Source organism: Lithobates pipiens, unplaced genomic scaffold (genome assembly GCF_037356315.1).
Source record: "Lithobates pipiens isolate NorthernLeopardFrog02 unplaced genomic scaffold, aLitPip1_a1.2 Scaffold_28, whole genome shotgun sequence".
Taxonomy (NCBI): Eukaryota; Metazoa; Chordata; class Amphibia; order Anura; family Ranidae; genus Lithobates; species Lithobates pipiens.
Window position 1 is genome coordinate 183,605,645 of NW_027507789.1, and position 13,101 is coordinate 183,618,745.

Below are 13,101 nucleotides of genomic sequence, written 5' to 3' on the forward strand. Positions count from 1 at the left end.
TTCAGCTTTCAGCGCTCTCACATTTTGAATGACTCAGTCATGCAACACTGTACTCCTATGAAATGAATTTGTGTCCTTTTTTTTCACACAAATAGAGCTTTCTTTTGGTGGTATTTACTCACTAGTGGGTTTTTTATTTTTTGTGCTATAAATAAAAAAAGACCGTAAATTTTGTGAAAAAAATGCCTCTTTGCTTGCTAATTAGTAATTTTTCTTCATAAATTTTGCCAAAAATTTATACTGCTACATATCTTTGGTAAAAATAACCCAAATTAGTGTATATTATTTGGTCTTTGTGAAAGTTATAGAGTCTACAAACTATGGTGCCAATCACTAAAAATTGATCACATCTGATCAGGTCTTCAGTACATCAGGTGAATCTCATTTCTTGAGACACTAACAAGTCAGGAAAGTACAAATACCCCCCAAATGACCCCTTTTTAGAAAGTAGACATTCCAAGGTATTAAGTAAGTAGCATGGGGAGGTTTTTTTAAGTTGCAATTTTTTCCCACAATTCTTTGCAAAATGTTTTTTAATTTTTTACAAAAAATTGTTATATTATCAGGGCGTGGCCATAGGACGCACACTCTCCTTCACATACTGTAGCTGCTGGCGGCTGTTTTATACTGGCGTTTTTATACAGAGTCAAATGTGAGTAATTTTCTTTCTAATAAATTGGTCATGGAAGCATTTTACACTATAGATGTGCCTCTCTTTTATTAACAATTTGAATGAGGTATTTCCAACGGATGAAAAACGGACCTCCCAGGGAGAAATCAGGCAGCGACACAGGGGCTTACACTGTGAAAGGGGCAGGGGATCTGGTGAGGGCAATAGCATCACTTTATATTGCAAATATACGCACCGGGGAAATTTCTTTAAGAAGTGGCAATACCCTTTCTGCACCAGTCACCTATAAGAATTTCTTTGGGATTTTTGCTGTAACTTTTAGCTGGACTATTTACTTCAAAACATTTTTCACACTTTAAGATTTATTGCATGTATAAGTAGACAGTTTCACATTCATGGCACATGTGTTTGAGCACTAATTTTGGAGGTGCAAATTTATGTTTGGATATTTATATGCACGTATAGTGATTGATATTATCTAAAAATATATATAATTTTTTTTTTTCCTGTCACCTTCACCCGACTAATTCATTTACGGATTCATGTTCTGAATTTATACATTTGGCACACGGAGTAAGTAACAGATTTTCTAATATTTTTATATACTATTTAATTTTATCATGTTTTACACATTTTTTTCACTTTAAGGTTATGAAAACAGGTGCCTTTAAGGTATAGCGCCAAGTCTACTCCCCCCTTTTTTTCATAAACTTCACCCCCCCCCCCCCCTATATTGGGAGGAGGTATTAAGTAGAGGCAGTTCATACCCATTCGTTTTCTGGTTTAAATCCATAGCGCAATCTCACTTTTTTCTTCACATATTATCAGGTTATTTCTCACAAACAGAAGCATATGCATACAACAAATTACACCCCAAAATACATTCTGCTACGCTTCCTGAGTATGGTGATACCACATGTGTGAGACTTTTACACAGCCTGGCCACATAGAGGGGACCAACATTGAAGTAGCACCTTCAGACGTTCTATGAGCATAAATGACACATCCCATTTCTCAACCACCTATTACACTTTTGAAGGCCCTGGAACACCATGACAATGGAATTTCCCATAAAATGACCCCATTTTGGAAAGAAAACACCCCAACGTATATATGAGGTATAATGAGTCTTTTGAACAGTTTTTTTTTTCCAGAATTTTGGGAAAATGCAGAAAAAAATGAATTTTTTTTTTTTTTTACACAAAGTTGGCAATTGATAAGATATTTCTAACACATAGCATTTATATAGCAAAAATTACACCCCAAAATACATTCTGCTACTCTTCCCGAGTATGGCGATATCACATGTGTGAGACTTTTACACAGCCTGGCCACATACAGAGGTCCAACATTGAAGTTGTACCTTCAGGTGTTCTAGGAGCATAATTGAGCATTTCATTCCTGCCCATCACACTTTTGAAGGTCCTTGAGCACCAGGACAATGGAATTGCCCACAAAATGACCCAATCTTGGAAAGCAAACACCCCAACGTATATTCTATGAGGCATGGGCTGCAAATAGGTACTTGGGTACTCTGATGGGCTGGTGACAGGTACTCGGGTACTCTGATGGGCTGGTGACAGGTACTCGGGTACTCTGATGGGCTGGTGACAGGTACTCGGGTACTCTGATGGGCCACAGATAGGTACTCGGGTACTCTGATGGGCCACAGATAGGTACTCGGGTACTCTGATGGGCTGGTGACTAGTATTGGGGTACTCTGAAGGGCGGTGGCAGGTACTCATATGGACTGTGACAGGTACTCGGGTGTACTCGTATCAACTGTGACAGGTACTCGGGTACTCATATGGACTGTGACAGGTACTCAGGTACTCTGATGGACTGTGACAGGTACCTGGGTATTCAAGTACTCTGATGGACTGTGACAGGTACTCGGGTACTCAGGTGGACTGTGACAGGTACACGGGTACTCAGGTGGACTGTGACAGGTACTCATATGGACTGTGAATGGTACTTTAATGGGTGGAGACAGGTCCTCTTTATTGGGCAGGGGAAATCAGTGTGATTGGTGTACATTGTAAGTGGTAAAGAGATGTTACCCCAATCTCCTTCTCACACGCGGTCGGTGTGTGAGGAGAACCTGGTAAGATCTCTTTACTGCTCTATATTTACATTTAGTGATCGGCTGTGAAAAGATCACAGCCGATCACGTGGTAAACAGCCGCCGGCCAATGGCTGTTTACCAGCGTCAGTGACGAGCAGTGTTCCTGGGAACACACTGCCACCGACATGCTCGCACGTATATGACATGTAAAGTGGGGTAGTACCATCTGTGATCAGCCACGACTTCATCATGGCTGATCACGTGGTAAACAGCCATGCCCAATGGCTGTTCCCCCCCCCTCGGTGGCGAGCGGTGTCTCTGTGACACGCCGCCACCGAAAGTACAGGGATGCACACACACGATCGTGTGCATTCCCTGTTTAAATGGACGGACGTCATATGATGTCCACCCAGAACGAGAGCCGCGTTGCCTGGCCGTCATATGACAGGTGACTGGCAGCAAGTGGTTAAAGGGCTGCCTGCATGTGATTGCATGGAACACCTGTGCATCCCGTGCAGGCAAAGGTCAGGTAGCTCTTTGCACAGGTGGAAGCATAGGTATGCCTGTGTGGATAAGGCCCAATAACTAGAGGAAACACAACATATAGTCTTGCCTGTTCACCTCCCACTCCAATGCCTTTTACCCCACAGAAGGCTTAATCATGGAAACCACTGTGTTGTCTCCATGATGAAGCCCTTCATGGGGTGTAATGCATTGTAGTGGGAGGTGGACAAGTGAGGCTATGGGGTTAATTTAATAAAGGCAAACAGACTGTGCACTTTGCAAGTGCAATTGCTCCAGCACTTAGTAAATGAGGGGGAGTTCTTCTGACTTCCATCATCCAATCATGTGCAAAAAAAAAAGATTTTTTTTCCCCCTTGCAAAGTTCCTTTTAGTAAGTCAACCCCTTTATGTTGTGAATCCTTGACTTATTATAATAGAGCTGGTTTTACATCGGTATTGGAATCTGTGCATGGTCTATTAATTTCAATCCCAACAAGCTCTAATCCAGGTGGGTAATTGCAGTTAGGGTCTCTGGCTGGCCCTGGACAAAGCCCAGAGGTGGCAGTTCAAGACTCTGCTGATCATCCAGTTTGTATGGGGCCCTAGTGCTGCTGTGCCCACATGGGGAGTTTTGCTGCATTTAAGCACTGCTAGCCTCCCTCATTCGCTGGTTTGAACAAGGCTGTGGACAGTTGTCTTCTGATGGAGAATCCATATTTAAATCCAATACTGCACTTGTTCAATTTCTGTCCTCTTGACAATAGTCACCAGGATGAGAGGGTGAAATTTCAGACAGCAATAAAAATAAAAACTGCCATGAGGTTACAACTCCATCTAAAGCAAAGAAAGTTTTGACTATTAACATCACACTTTTAAAAAAAGAAACTGAAAAAATGAATAAAAAAGGTACACAAAATGTAAAAAAAAAAAAAAAAAAAAAAAAAAAAAAAAAGAATTGTGGAAAAATAGGTAAGGAGAGACCAAGGGAGTCGGGAGTTAATTTAGAGACCCCACTATGTTTCTGCAGCTCACATCACAAGCAGATGATAGAAAGGGCCTGTGTGATCTGCAGGACAGGTGCTGCAAAACTGTGACAATGTACAAAAACCGCAAAGTGGGTTAATCGCCAACTGTAGGCGAACGCGCCTTTCTGCATACATACAAACAGGAACATACATTTTTCATTGAGCCCATACTGTCTCTCTTTGCTCCCGTTTTATGTAGGTCATCTCTGAACGGGTAAGGCTCACAGTGGAAATAGGATGCCTTCTATGCGTCCTCTGTCTTAGCGCGAACATTTTATTTTCCTTACATAACGGGCCCAAGTGTTGAAGTGAAGTGGAAATAATGATAAGACAATATCTGGGTCCCTCCACCTCCCCACAGAACGTGGCCCGAGGTAAACTGAAGATTCATTTATTAGTGCGCCGCGGTTAAAAGAACTGGATGTGCCAAGTTCGGGGCTGCGCGGTGAGAGCCCATACCTCCCTCTATGACCCATTTTATCCACAAAGCTCCAAGAGCTGCTCCCTCTTCCCACATCTCTTCAGCAGCAATAAATAATGGATGCCAAGACTTTTTTTTTCCCAAGTCCCAATTAATTCGAGACCCAATTAATTAACATGAAGGCAGAACACTGGAGATTTAAAGGAAACCTGTAATGAGAGATACACTATGTTGTCAAAAGTATTGGGATGCCTGCCTTTTACACACACACACACACACACTCTAATGGCATCCCAGTCTTAGTCTGTAGGGTTCAATATTTAGTTGTCCCACCTTTTTAAGCTATAAAAGCTTCAACTCTTCTGGGAAGGCTGTCCACAAGATTTAGGAGTGTGTCTATGGGAATTTTTGACCGTTCTTCCAGAAGCGCATTTGTGAAGTCAGACACTGATGTTGGATGAGAAGGCCTGGTGCGCAGTCTCCACTCTAATTCATCCCAAAAGGGTCCTCCACCCCAAAACCACTAATCCATGTCTTTATGGATCTTGTTTTGTGCACTGGGCCAAATCATTTGGTGGGGGGGATTATGGTGGGGGGTTTTTTGGGAGTTGGGCTCAGCCCGCTTAGTTCCAATGAAGGGAACTCTTAAGGCGTCAGCATACCAAGACATTTTGGACAATTTCACACTCCAACTTTGTGGGAACAGTTTAGGGATGGCCCCTTCCTGTTCCAACATGACTGCGCACCAGTGCACAAAGCAAGGTCCATAAAGACATAGATGAGTGAGTTTGGGGTGGAGGAACTTGACTGGCCTGCACAGAGTTCTGGCCTCAACCCAATAGAACATCTTAGTCAGGATGGAGGCGCCAGCACCTAAGAGCCAACTCAAGAATCAGCTCGGGTGAGGACACCGCTGGATCCCTGGACAGGTAAGAGACCTAATGGTAAAAGTCAGCAGCTACAGTGTTTGTAGCTGCTGACTTTTACTTTTTAGGGTGGGAGGCTGGAACTCCTCTACAAACGTGACAGCTGGAATCTGATGGCTACAGAAAGAAAGATTTGATATTCTTGAGAGAAAGGAAAAAACTAAAATAAAAAACTAAACAGGAAAATTAAGCTTTAAAATGACGAATAGATCAGCACTGCATGGTACAGCGGGGTTCTATTTCATAAAAGGAGTACAGCAGTGACGTCGCCAGGTGGTGGCTTTTGGGGCTGTAGCCCCGAATCTGGGACCCATAGCCCAGAGTCTCTGCAGGGGTCCCCAAGGGGAGGGGAGGCTCTCTGGGGACCCTGATGCAAGGGGGAGGCCTCTCTGGGGACCCTGATGCAAGGGGGAGGCCTCTCTGGGGACCCTGATGCAAGGGGGAGGCCTCTCTGGGGACCCTGATGCAAGGGGGAGGCCTCTCTGGGGACCCTGATGCAAGGGGGAGGCTCTCTGGGGACCCTGATGCAAGGGGGAGGCTCTCTGGGGACCCTGATGCAAGGGGAGGCTCCCTGGGGACCCTGATGCAAGGGGAGGCTCCCTGGGGACCCTGATGCAAGGGCAGGCTCCCTTGGGGACCCTGATGCAAGGGCAGGCTCCCTGGGGACCCTGATGCAAGGGCAGGCTCCCTGGGGACCCTGATGCAAGGGGAGGCTCTCTGGGGATATATACATACACACACACACACACACACACATTATTGTATATACATATGTATGCCCGCCCAAACGTATGACTTTCTTTCCTACGTTGCTATGGGCTCTAGCCCCAGATCTTTTGTAGACCTAGCAACGCCCCTGGAGTACAGAATAGGCTGCTCCCCCAGCAAAGTGGATATTAGTGAAGAAGCTAAAGCTGCATTCACTTTGAACAACCCAGTCATGTGACAGTGCAATTAAAAACTGGATTTTGTTTTAGCACATGGTTTAAAGTGAACACCACTTCATCTTGTTCAATACCATACACTTTGCTAGGTCAATGGTCTCCATTACTTTATTAATTTAAATAATTATTATTTAAAACTTGTTTACACCTTGTTGAGCAGAAAACACAGATGTGATATTAGTACTACTTGTATTATCACCTAATTGTTAATTAGCATGTGATACAAAGTGATTAATACAAAAACAGCCAATGAGTTTAAAGTGCATCTAAAGGCAAAAACCTTTATATTTAGCTTTGGATGGTCAGGGTACAATGTCAATGAGACGGATATTAATGGGAAATTCACATTTTACAGTTGTCAGTAGAATAGGAGGCAAGTGGGAATCTTCTAGTAAGAATACCAGACAACTGTCTAAAAGGGAACAGTTCAGAGGGAGTTCATTTCACTTCCTGTTGTATCTCAGAAACAGGAAATGAAGGAAAGACTACCTATTGAGACAAAGACATTAAAAACAAAAAAGAGAAAAAACAACCAGGTGTTTAACTATTACCTACTCACTTCAAAACTTACAAAGGTTTGACATTTCATACAATTTAACACTTTGAGCTAAGGCAACAGAATAGCTTTGCTTAATGAAAACTGTGCTGTCAATCAGCATAATGTGATGGAGGGGGCGGGCATAGACACCGCATATGAAAGGGTGTCAGGTAATGGATTGCATGGTAAATTCTATTCAATCACAAAAGCAAGATGTAAAAAAATATATATATAATGAATGATATTTAGCGAACTCAGCAGCTCTTCATTTCCTGATTTTCTAATAGACCAGAGTTCTCTTGCCTAAGTGACATTATAATGAAACACTCACCTGCACCCGAGTATTATTGTGATCATTGTAGATTATTTCAGTGTAGCCAGATGATAAAAGATGGCTGAAAAAGAAAGAGGCATCATAGTCCAAGTACATTGTAAATATACAACACCTGCATCTTCAGCTTAACAGCCATACATCCACATTTCATTAGATGAGAGTGAGATTTGGTGATGTCACTACTGTGCTGCTCATAGGGTTGCCACCTCATCCCTTTAAAACTGTGCACATATTAAACTACACAGGTTCTGTGGTCGATTAAGGTGGTAATTAGATTGCCTTGGTACCTTATCTGCATTAAATTAACCCCAGAACCTGTGTTGTTCATGTGCGTTTGGCTTTAAAGTGATGAGGCGGCAACCCTAGCTTCTCACCTTGCTGGAGATAAAGCTGTACCTTTTGTCTTGCAGTGCAAGGATCTCTCTACATATTTTGTTCTGCAAATCTGTGCTTTCTAAACCTCATCTGCAGATTCTTGATCTAACGTTGCCCCGCTAGTAGGTTGACTTTTGGTGTGTTGGCCACCTCTACACAGAGACACAGTGAAGAACAAAGCAATTAATTTATAAATGGGGGAACTACCAGCAAAAGGGAGAAGACTGCAGAAAGTAGTGGAGAATAGTCATTTGTCAGTTAGCCCTCTGCTAACCACTTTCTTTTTTTTTTTTTTTTAAAGCTAAAGCATATAGTGTCCGAGTCTGCACACTGCACAAAAAAGTGTTATGGAATATATAATCTAAGTGCAGTGTGCAGCATGAGAGTATATAACATACAGTAGAGTGTTTAATGGCAGTGAGTATATAACATACAGCACCAGTATACCATGTGAACCTACCTCCCAACTGTCCCTGATTTGAAACAAAGTCCCTCTGTCCCTCTTTCCTCCTCATTTGTCCCTCATTTTGGTCTGATCTTTATAGTTGTATATAAAATGCACTATTTATCTTCAAAAAGTGTTTCCCGGTGCTAAATCTTTCTTTTTCATCAATTTCAATTACTAAATTGCTGCATTTGTAAACTTCAAAAGCCAATATAAATGAATAGTAGTGGTAAAAATAAAGCACTTGTGCGTTTAACCAATAATTTTTTGTATGATTCTCCTTTAAGGGGGCATGGCAGGGGGTGTGTCATATGCCTGCATACATTTGCTAATAGGTGTCCCTTGCTTCCATCTCAAAAAGTTGGGAGGTATGTGTGTATAACGCATTCCTTCAGTGTTGCCAACCCACCAGTATTTTTACTGGCAGCCGGTAAAAAATGGGCACTTTTCTCCTGCCAGTAACAGGAAAAGATTGCCAATAAAAAATATGGCTGTGACACTTGGCCTGGCCAAGACCATTTGAGTGCCTTCTACAGTGTGTTCGGGCAGTGCTGGCGGGTCTTATGGAAGCAGCGCCTGAGCATTTCGTGTGATGTCATAGTGCAAGGGAGCCGAGTGACCGGAACCTTGTGTGAGCAAGGCAAGCTGCTAGCGGGACTGACAGAGCTCTTTAGACTGGAGTGGACTGAAGGGATCATCTGGCATGGAGAGAGACTGTCACTGTGAATGAGGAGGGGACGTGTCATGTCAGTGAGGTGTCATCATCTGTGCTGCTGCACACTGTTGTCAGTGACACTGTGAGAGGCAATTTCATGTGTGTGTGCCTGCCCATTCTAATTTCTTGTCCTCCTGAGTCCTGTTCCTGAGCTACATACTTACTAGTAAATCTATTGTATTCACTATTGTAAATAAAATAAGATTTTTTTTTTTTTTTGCCTTAATATGTACCATAAATCACATTGCTAATTGCATGTTGTATTGTGTGTAGCCTAAATACTAAAATGTTCACTTAAAACTGTAATTTTGTAACTTTTGAAAATGGCAGTAAAAACTTGGCTGTGTCAGTAAATGTGGGGTGTTGTGTCAGTAAATTTCAATCTGGTGGGCTGGCAACACTGCATTCCTCCCAACTTTTTGAAATTTGAACGAGGGACGCCTATTAGCAAAAGTATGCAGGCAAAAGACACACCCTGCCATGCCCCCTTAAAAGGAGAATTATACAAAAAAAAAAAAAAGATTAGTTAAACCCACAAGTGCTTTTTAGCACTACTATTCCTTTATACTGGCTCTTGAGACTTACAAATGCAGCAATTTAGAAATTGGATGAAAGGTTTACAACTGGGAAACACTTTTTGAAAGATAAAAAGTGCATTTTATATACCCAACTCTAAAGATCAGACCAAAATTAGGGACAAATGAGGGGGGAAGAGGAACAGAGGGACTTTGTTCCAAATTAGGGACAGCCTTTTGAAATTTAGGGACAGTTGGGATCTATGTATAACGTACAGCGTAACAAGAAGTATAGCCTCCATCGCCCCCAGCTACATCACCAACCTCATCTGCAGATATCCCCCAAATCGTCCCCTCTGCTCCTCCCAGGACCTCCTGCTCTCTAGCTTCCTTGTTACCTCCTCTCACGCTCGCCTTCAGGACTTCTCCAGAGACTCTCCCATCCTCTGGAATTCCCTGCCCCAATATATCCAATCAGCCCCTAACCTGTCCACCTTTAAGAGATCTCTGAAAACTCACTTTGTCAGGGAAGCCTACCAACCTAACAACCCCATTAAATCATTCCCCACATCTATTACCTATTTGTACCACCACTCCCTTGCTTTCTAATGTAAGATCTATGAGCAGGACCCTCCTGTCCCTTCTGTATTGAACTGTACTGTAATTGTGTTGTCCCCCCTCTACATTGTAAAGCGCTGCTTAAAATGTTGGGGCTATATAAATCGTTAATAATAATAATATAGCAGTGAAGAGCATACAGTATACTTTATACAATGTATAGAGTGGAGTGATGAGGAAAATGTCACGTATAGCACACAGAGTGGTGTCATGTGGAGTATATAATGTATAGCACAGCACACACACATTTGAGTGATATGAAATATTTACTGTACAGTCCAATGTACAGAGTGGAATATATAATGGATAGCACATTGTGTTGAAAGAAACAGTATGGAGTCTATAATGTAAATCACAGAGAACAAAGAAGAGCAGTATAGAGTATATCATGTATGGTACAGTGTACAGAGTGGAGTATATTATATACAGCACAATGCACAGAGAGGAGAGACATGGAGTATATAATGTAGAACCCAGTGCACAGAATAGAGTGATGTAGAGTATATACAGTAATGTACAACCCAGTGCACAGAGTAGAGTGATGTAAAATGTGTAATTACAGCAGAGTGTACAGAGATGGAGCGTGGTGAAGTATATTATATACTGCACAATACACAGAGGTACAGTGTGGAATGTACTGAATAGCACAGTGCACAGAGAGGAGCAGTCTGAAGTATATAGTATACAGCACGTTGCATTCAACAGACACTTTATTGATCTGCAGCTGTCCCGTGCAGGTCCTGGGAAAATCCACCACAGTTTTTTTTTCACAGAAGTCACTGCGTGTCTCCAACCTCTGTGGTAACATTTAGCTGTTGCATTTCCAGTTACTCCGGTGTTGTATAATATAAAGCATCCATCAGCCCTGTAGCATCACAATCTGCCGTTTCTGGGACTCTTTCATCTTAGTACAGTACAGGTGGAAGGTGCATATGGTCGCCTGCCCTGTGGATGAATGCATAACTGTATAATGATAGAAAGTACTTACTGCTTTAGCTCCAAGTCCAGGATAAGCTCTTTCTTAAACGCTGGGACCAGGAAACTGACTCTGGCGAGATGGGCTGACTGCAATACAGAGACAGAAAAGGATAATGCAAACCGAAAGGAAAAAAGTTGGCAAAAGATTCATCACTTTGTGGATCGCCCTTACGCTGTTTATTAAATATGAAGATACACAACTGGAGAGCGGGAATTTACTCATTTACATTTTCCAAGGTCTAAATTAACTGTCTGAGTAGTTTATAACAACCAATCAGCACAGCTGTTTTATGCTTCTAGTGCAGAGAAGCGGAATGCAGTCTGTATCCTTATGTAGCACCCTGATGTTTAGGCAGGGTTGCTCCTGAATTTTTCCTGCCAGGTGTAGTTAACTTGGCATATTGTTAGGAAACAATTGATTTCACCCTAAGTCTAGAATTGCTGCACTTCTCCCATCTGCTACTAGATGGCCGGGTACCTGGTGGCATTAGATAAGACAAGGGCAAAGCAAGGACAGATTAGGAGTATATGGGGTATCTCAGCCAATGGGCAGGGGTTTTCTTGAATCCCTTGGCCTGCTGGGAGAACCTATATATATTTGGGTGGAGTCAGGTGATTGGTTTTCTGTGCCACCTGGATGGCTGTCAGGGTGGACATGTGCCATATTGCCCGGGCTGCTAGGCCAGAGTTTGGGCCTATCCCATGGACATCTGGCTTCTAGGCTGTCTGAGGGCCTATCCATAAACAAGAGAACAGTGCAGGGTTGGGATTGCGGTTTGCAGTCCAACCAGAATTGACGGTTCTGCCAGCCAGAGAACCTGTCATGGTCAGAGGTAGAGGGGAAGCTGTCGCCACTAAAGGGACATACAACTTGTTACCAGGGACCACTGTGAGTAGCTGTAGCAAGTACCGGAGCAGAATTCTCACCAACCGGGGACAGTGAAGAATCGGGAAACTTCAGCAGATGTCCAGCCAGGGACCCAGTCAGTGGAGGTGATGCAGAGCAGCCTTGTGTGTCAAACCAGGCACTGAGCAGGCAGGTGTGGTGAAGCCTGAGAAGTATCTGGAGTGCCAAGCTAGGGACCCAGCAGAGAAGTGGGGGTGACGCTTTGAGGAAGATACTACAGTAAAGATTGGAGGAGCTCAAGATATTCAGTGGCAGTGAATCATCTAGTCTAGTGAGAGAGAGACTGGGAGCTCAGGGGGTTGAAGAACTACAAGAAGTGATTGCAGTGGAAGTGAAGAAACCGTTACATTTTGTGTTAGAAACTGTTAAAAAACCATTGCCATAAGAGACAGCATTCCTACATATGCAGATGTGGAGTCTTGCTGGATGCCTTTCCCTGCATGGTTGTCTACCTGTAGAAGTCTCAGAGTCTGCCAAATTAACATTGCAACTGCCTAAGGGTGTCCTGGCCCTAACCATCTCTTCAAAAGTTCTGTTCAAGAGAAATAAAATCTCTTTGAATTCAAGAAGTGTATGGCGCCCATGAATCTACTTTACACTATACCCACTATGCCTTACAACCCACTCTATATGGAAGGATGTCAGCAGCTCATGGCTCTGGAGGTACAGCTCAGTGACCACTAAAACTAAAAACCAGGCTTGAACCCAATTCACGAGATACCAACTTCAGAACTTTGCAAGGAGGTGGGGGTAGTGCCAAATTTAACAACTGCCATATACTGCAAGATTTGATGACCATCCAACCAGAATTAGAAATGATCTGTTTGATGTTAGACAGATCATTTGGAAATTAGGTTCTTATTAAACTCTCTCCTTGTAACAATTTGGTGTCTAAGCACACAGGTCAGTTTGCTGCAGTAGCAATATCAAATGATATCAATGGGATCCTAATTACAGCCCAGACTAAGTGCTTTCTTAGCCAGTTATAATACTTCCGATGTGGTTAGTGTAACCTGAGACTAAGTATGCGGAATAATGCAATACAGTTATTTATAGGTGATCTAATGTTACATATACCTCGCTTAAAGGATCAGTCCACAGAAATCCATTCCTGGAAAATGCTATAGCATTAAACTCAGTGATGGCCAGTCCATAACATC

The 13,101-nt window shown here is 42.8% G+C and overlaps 1 protein-coding gene across 3 annotated transcripts in view; it reads right to left on the reverse strand.

Moving 5' to 3' along the window:
• ADAM11 (ADAM metallopeptidase domain 11) overlaps positions 1-13,101 on the reverse strand; it is a 97,905-nt gene that overhangs the window by 64,421 nt on the left and 20,383 nt on the right. For all 3 annotated transcript variants that reach the window (XM_077460087.1, XM_077460086.1, XM_077460088.1), the window contains exons 3-4: positions 11,045-11,121; positions 7,386-7,449 (exon numbers count right to left, since the gene is read on the reverse strand). In XM_077460087.1, the coding sequence (XP_077316213.1) occupies positions 7,386-7,449; positions 11,045-11,121 (141 nt within the window). The remainder of the gene's footprint in view (positions 1-7,385; positions 7,450-11,044; positions 11,122-13,101) is intronic.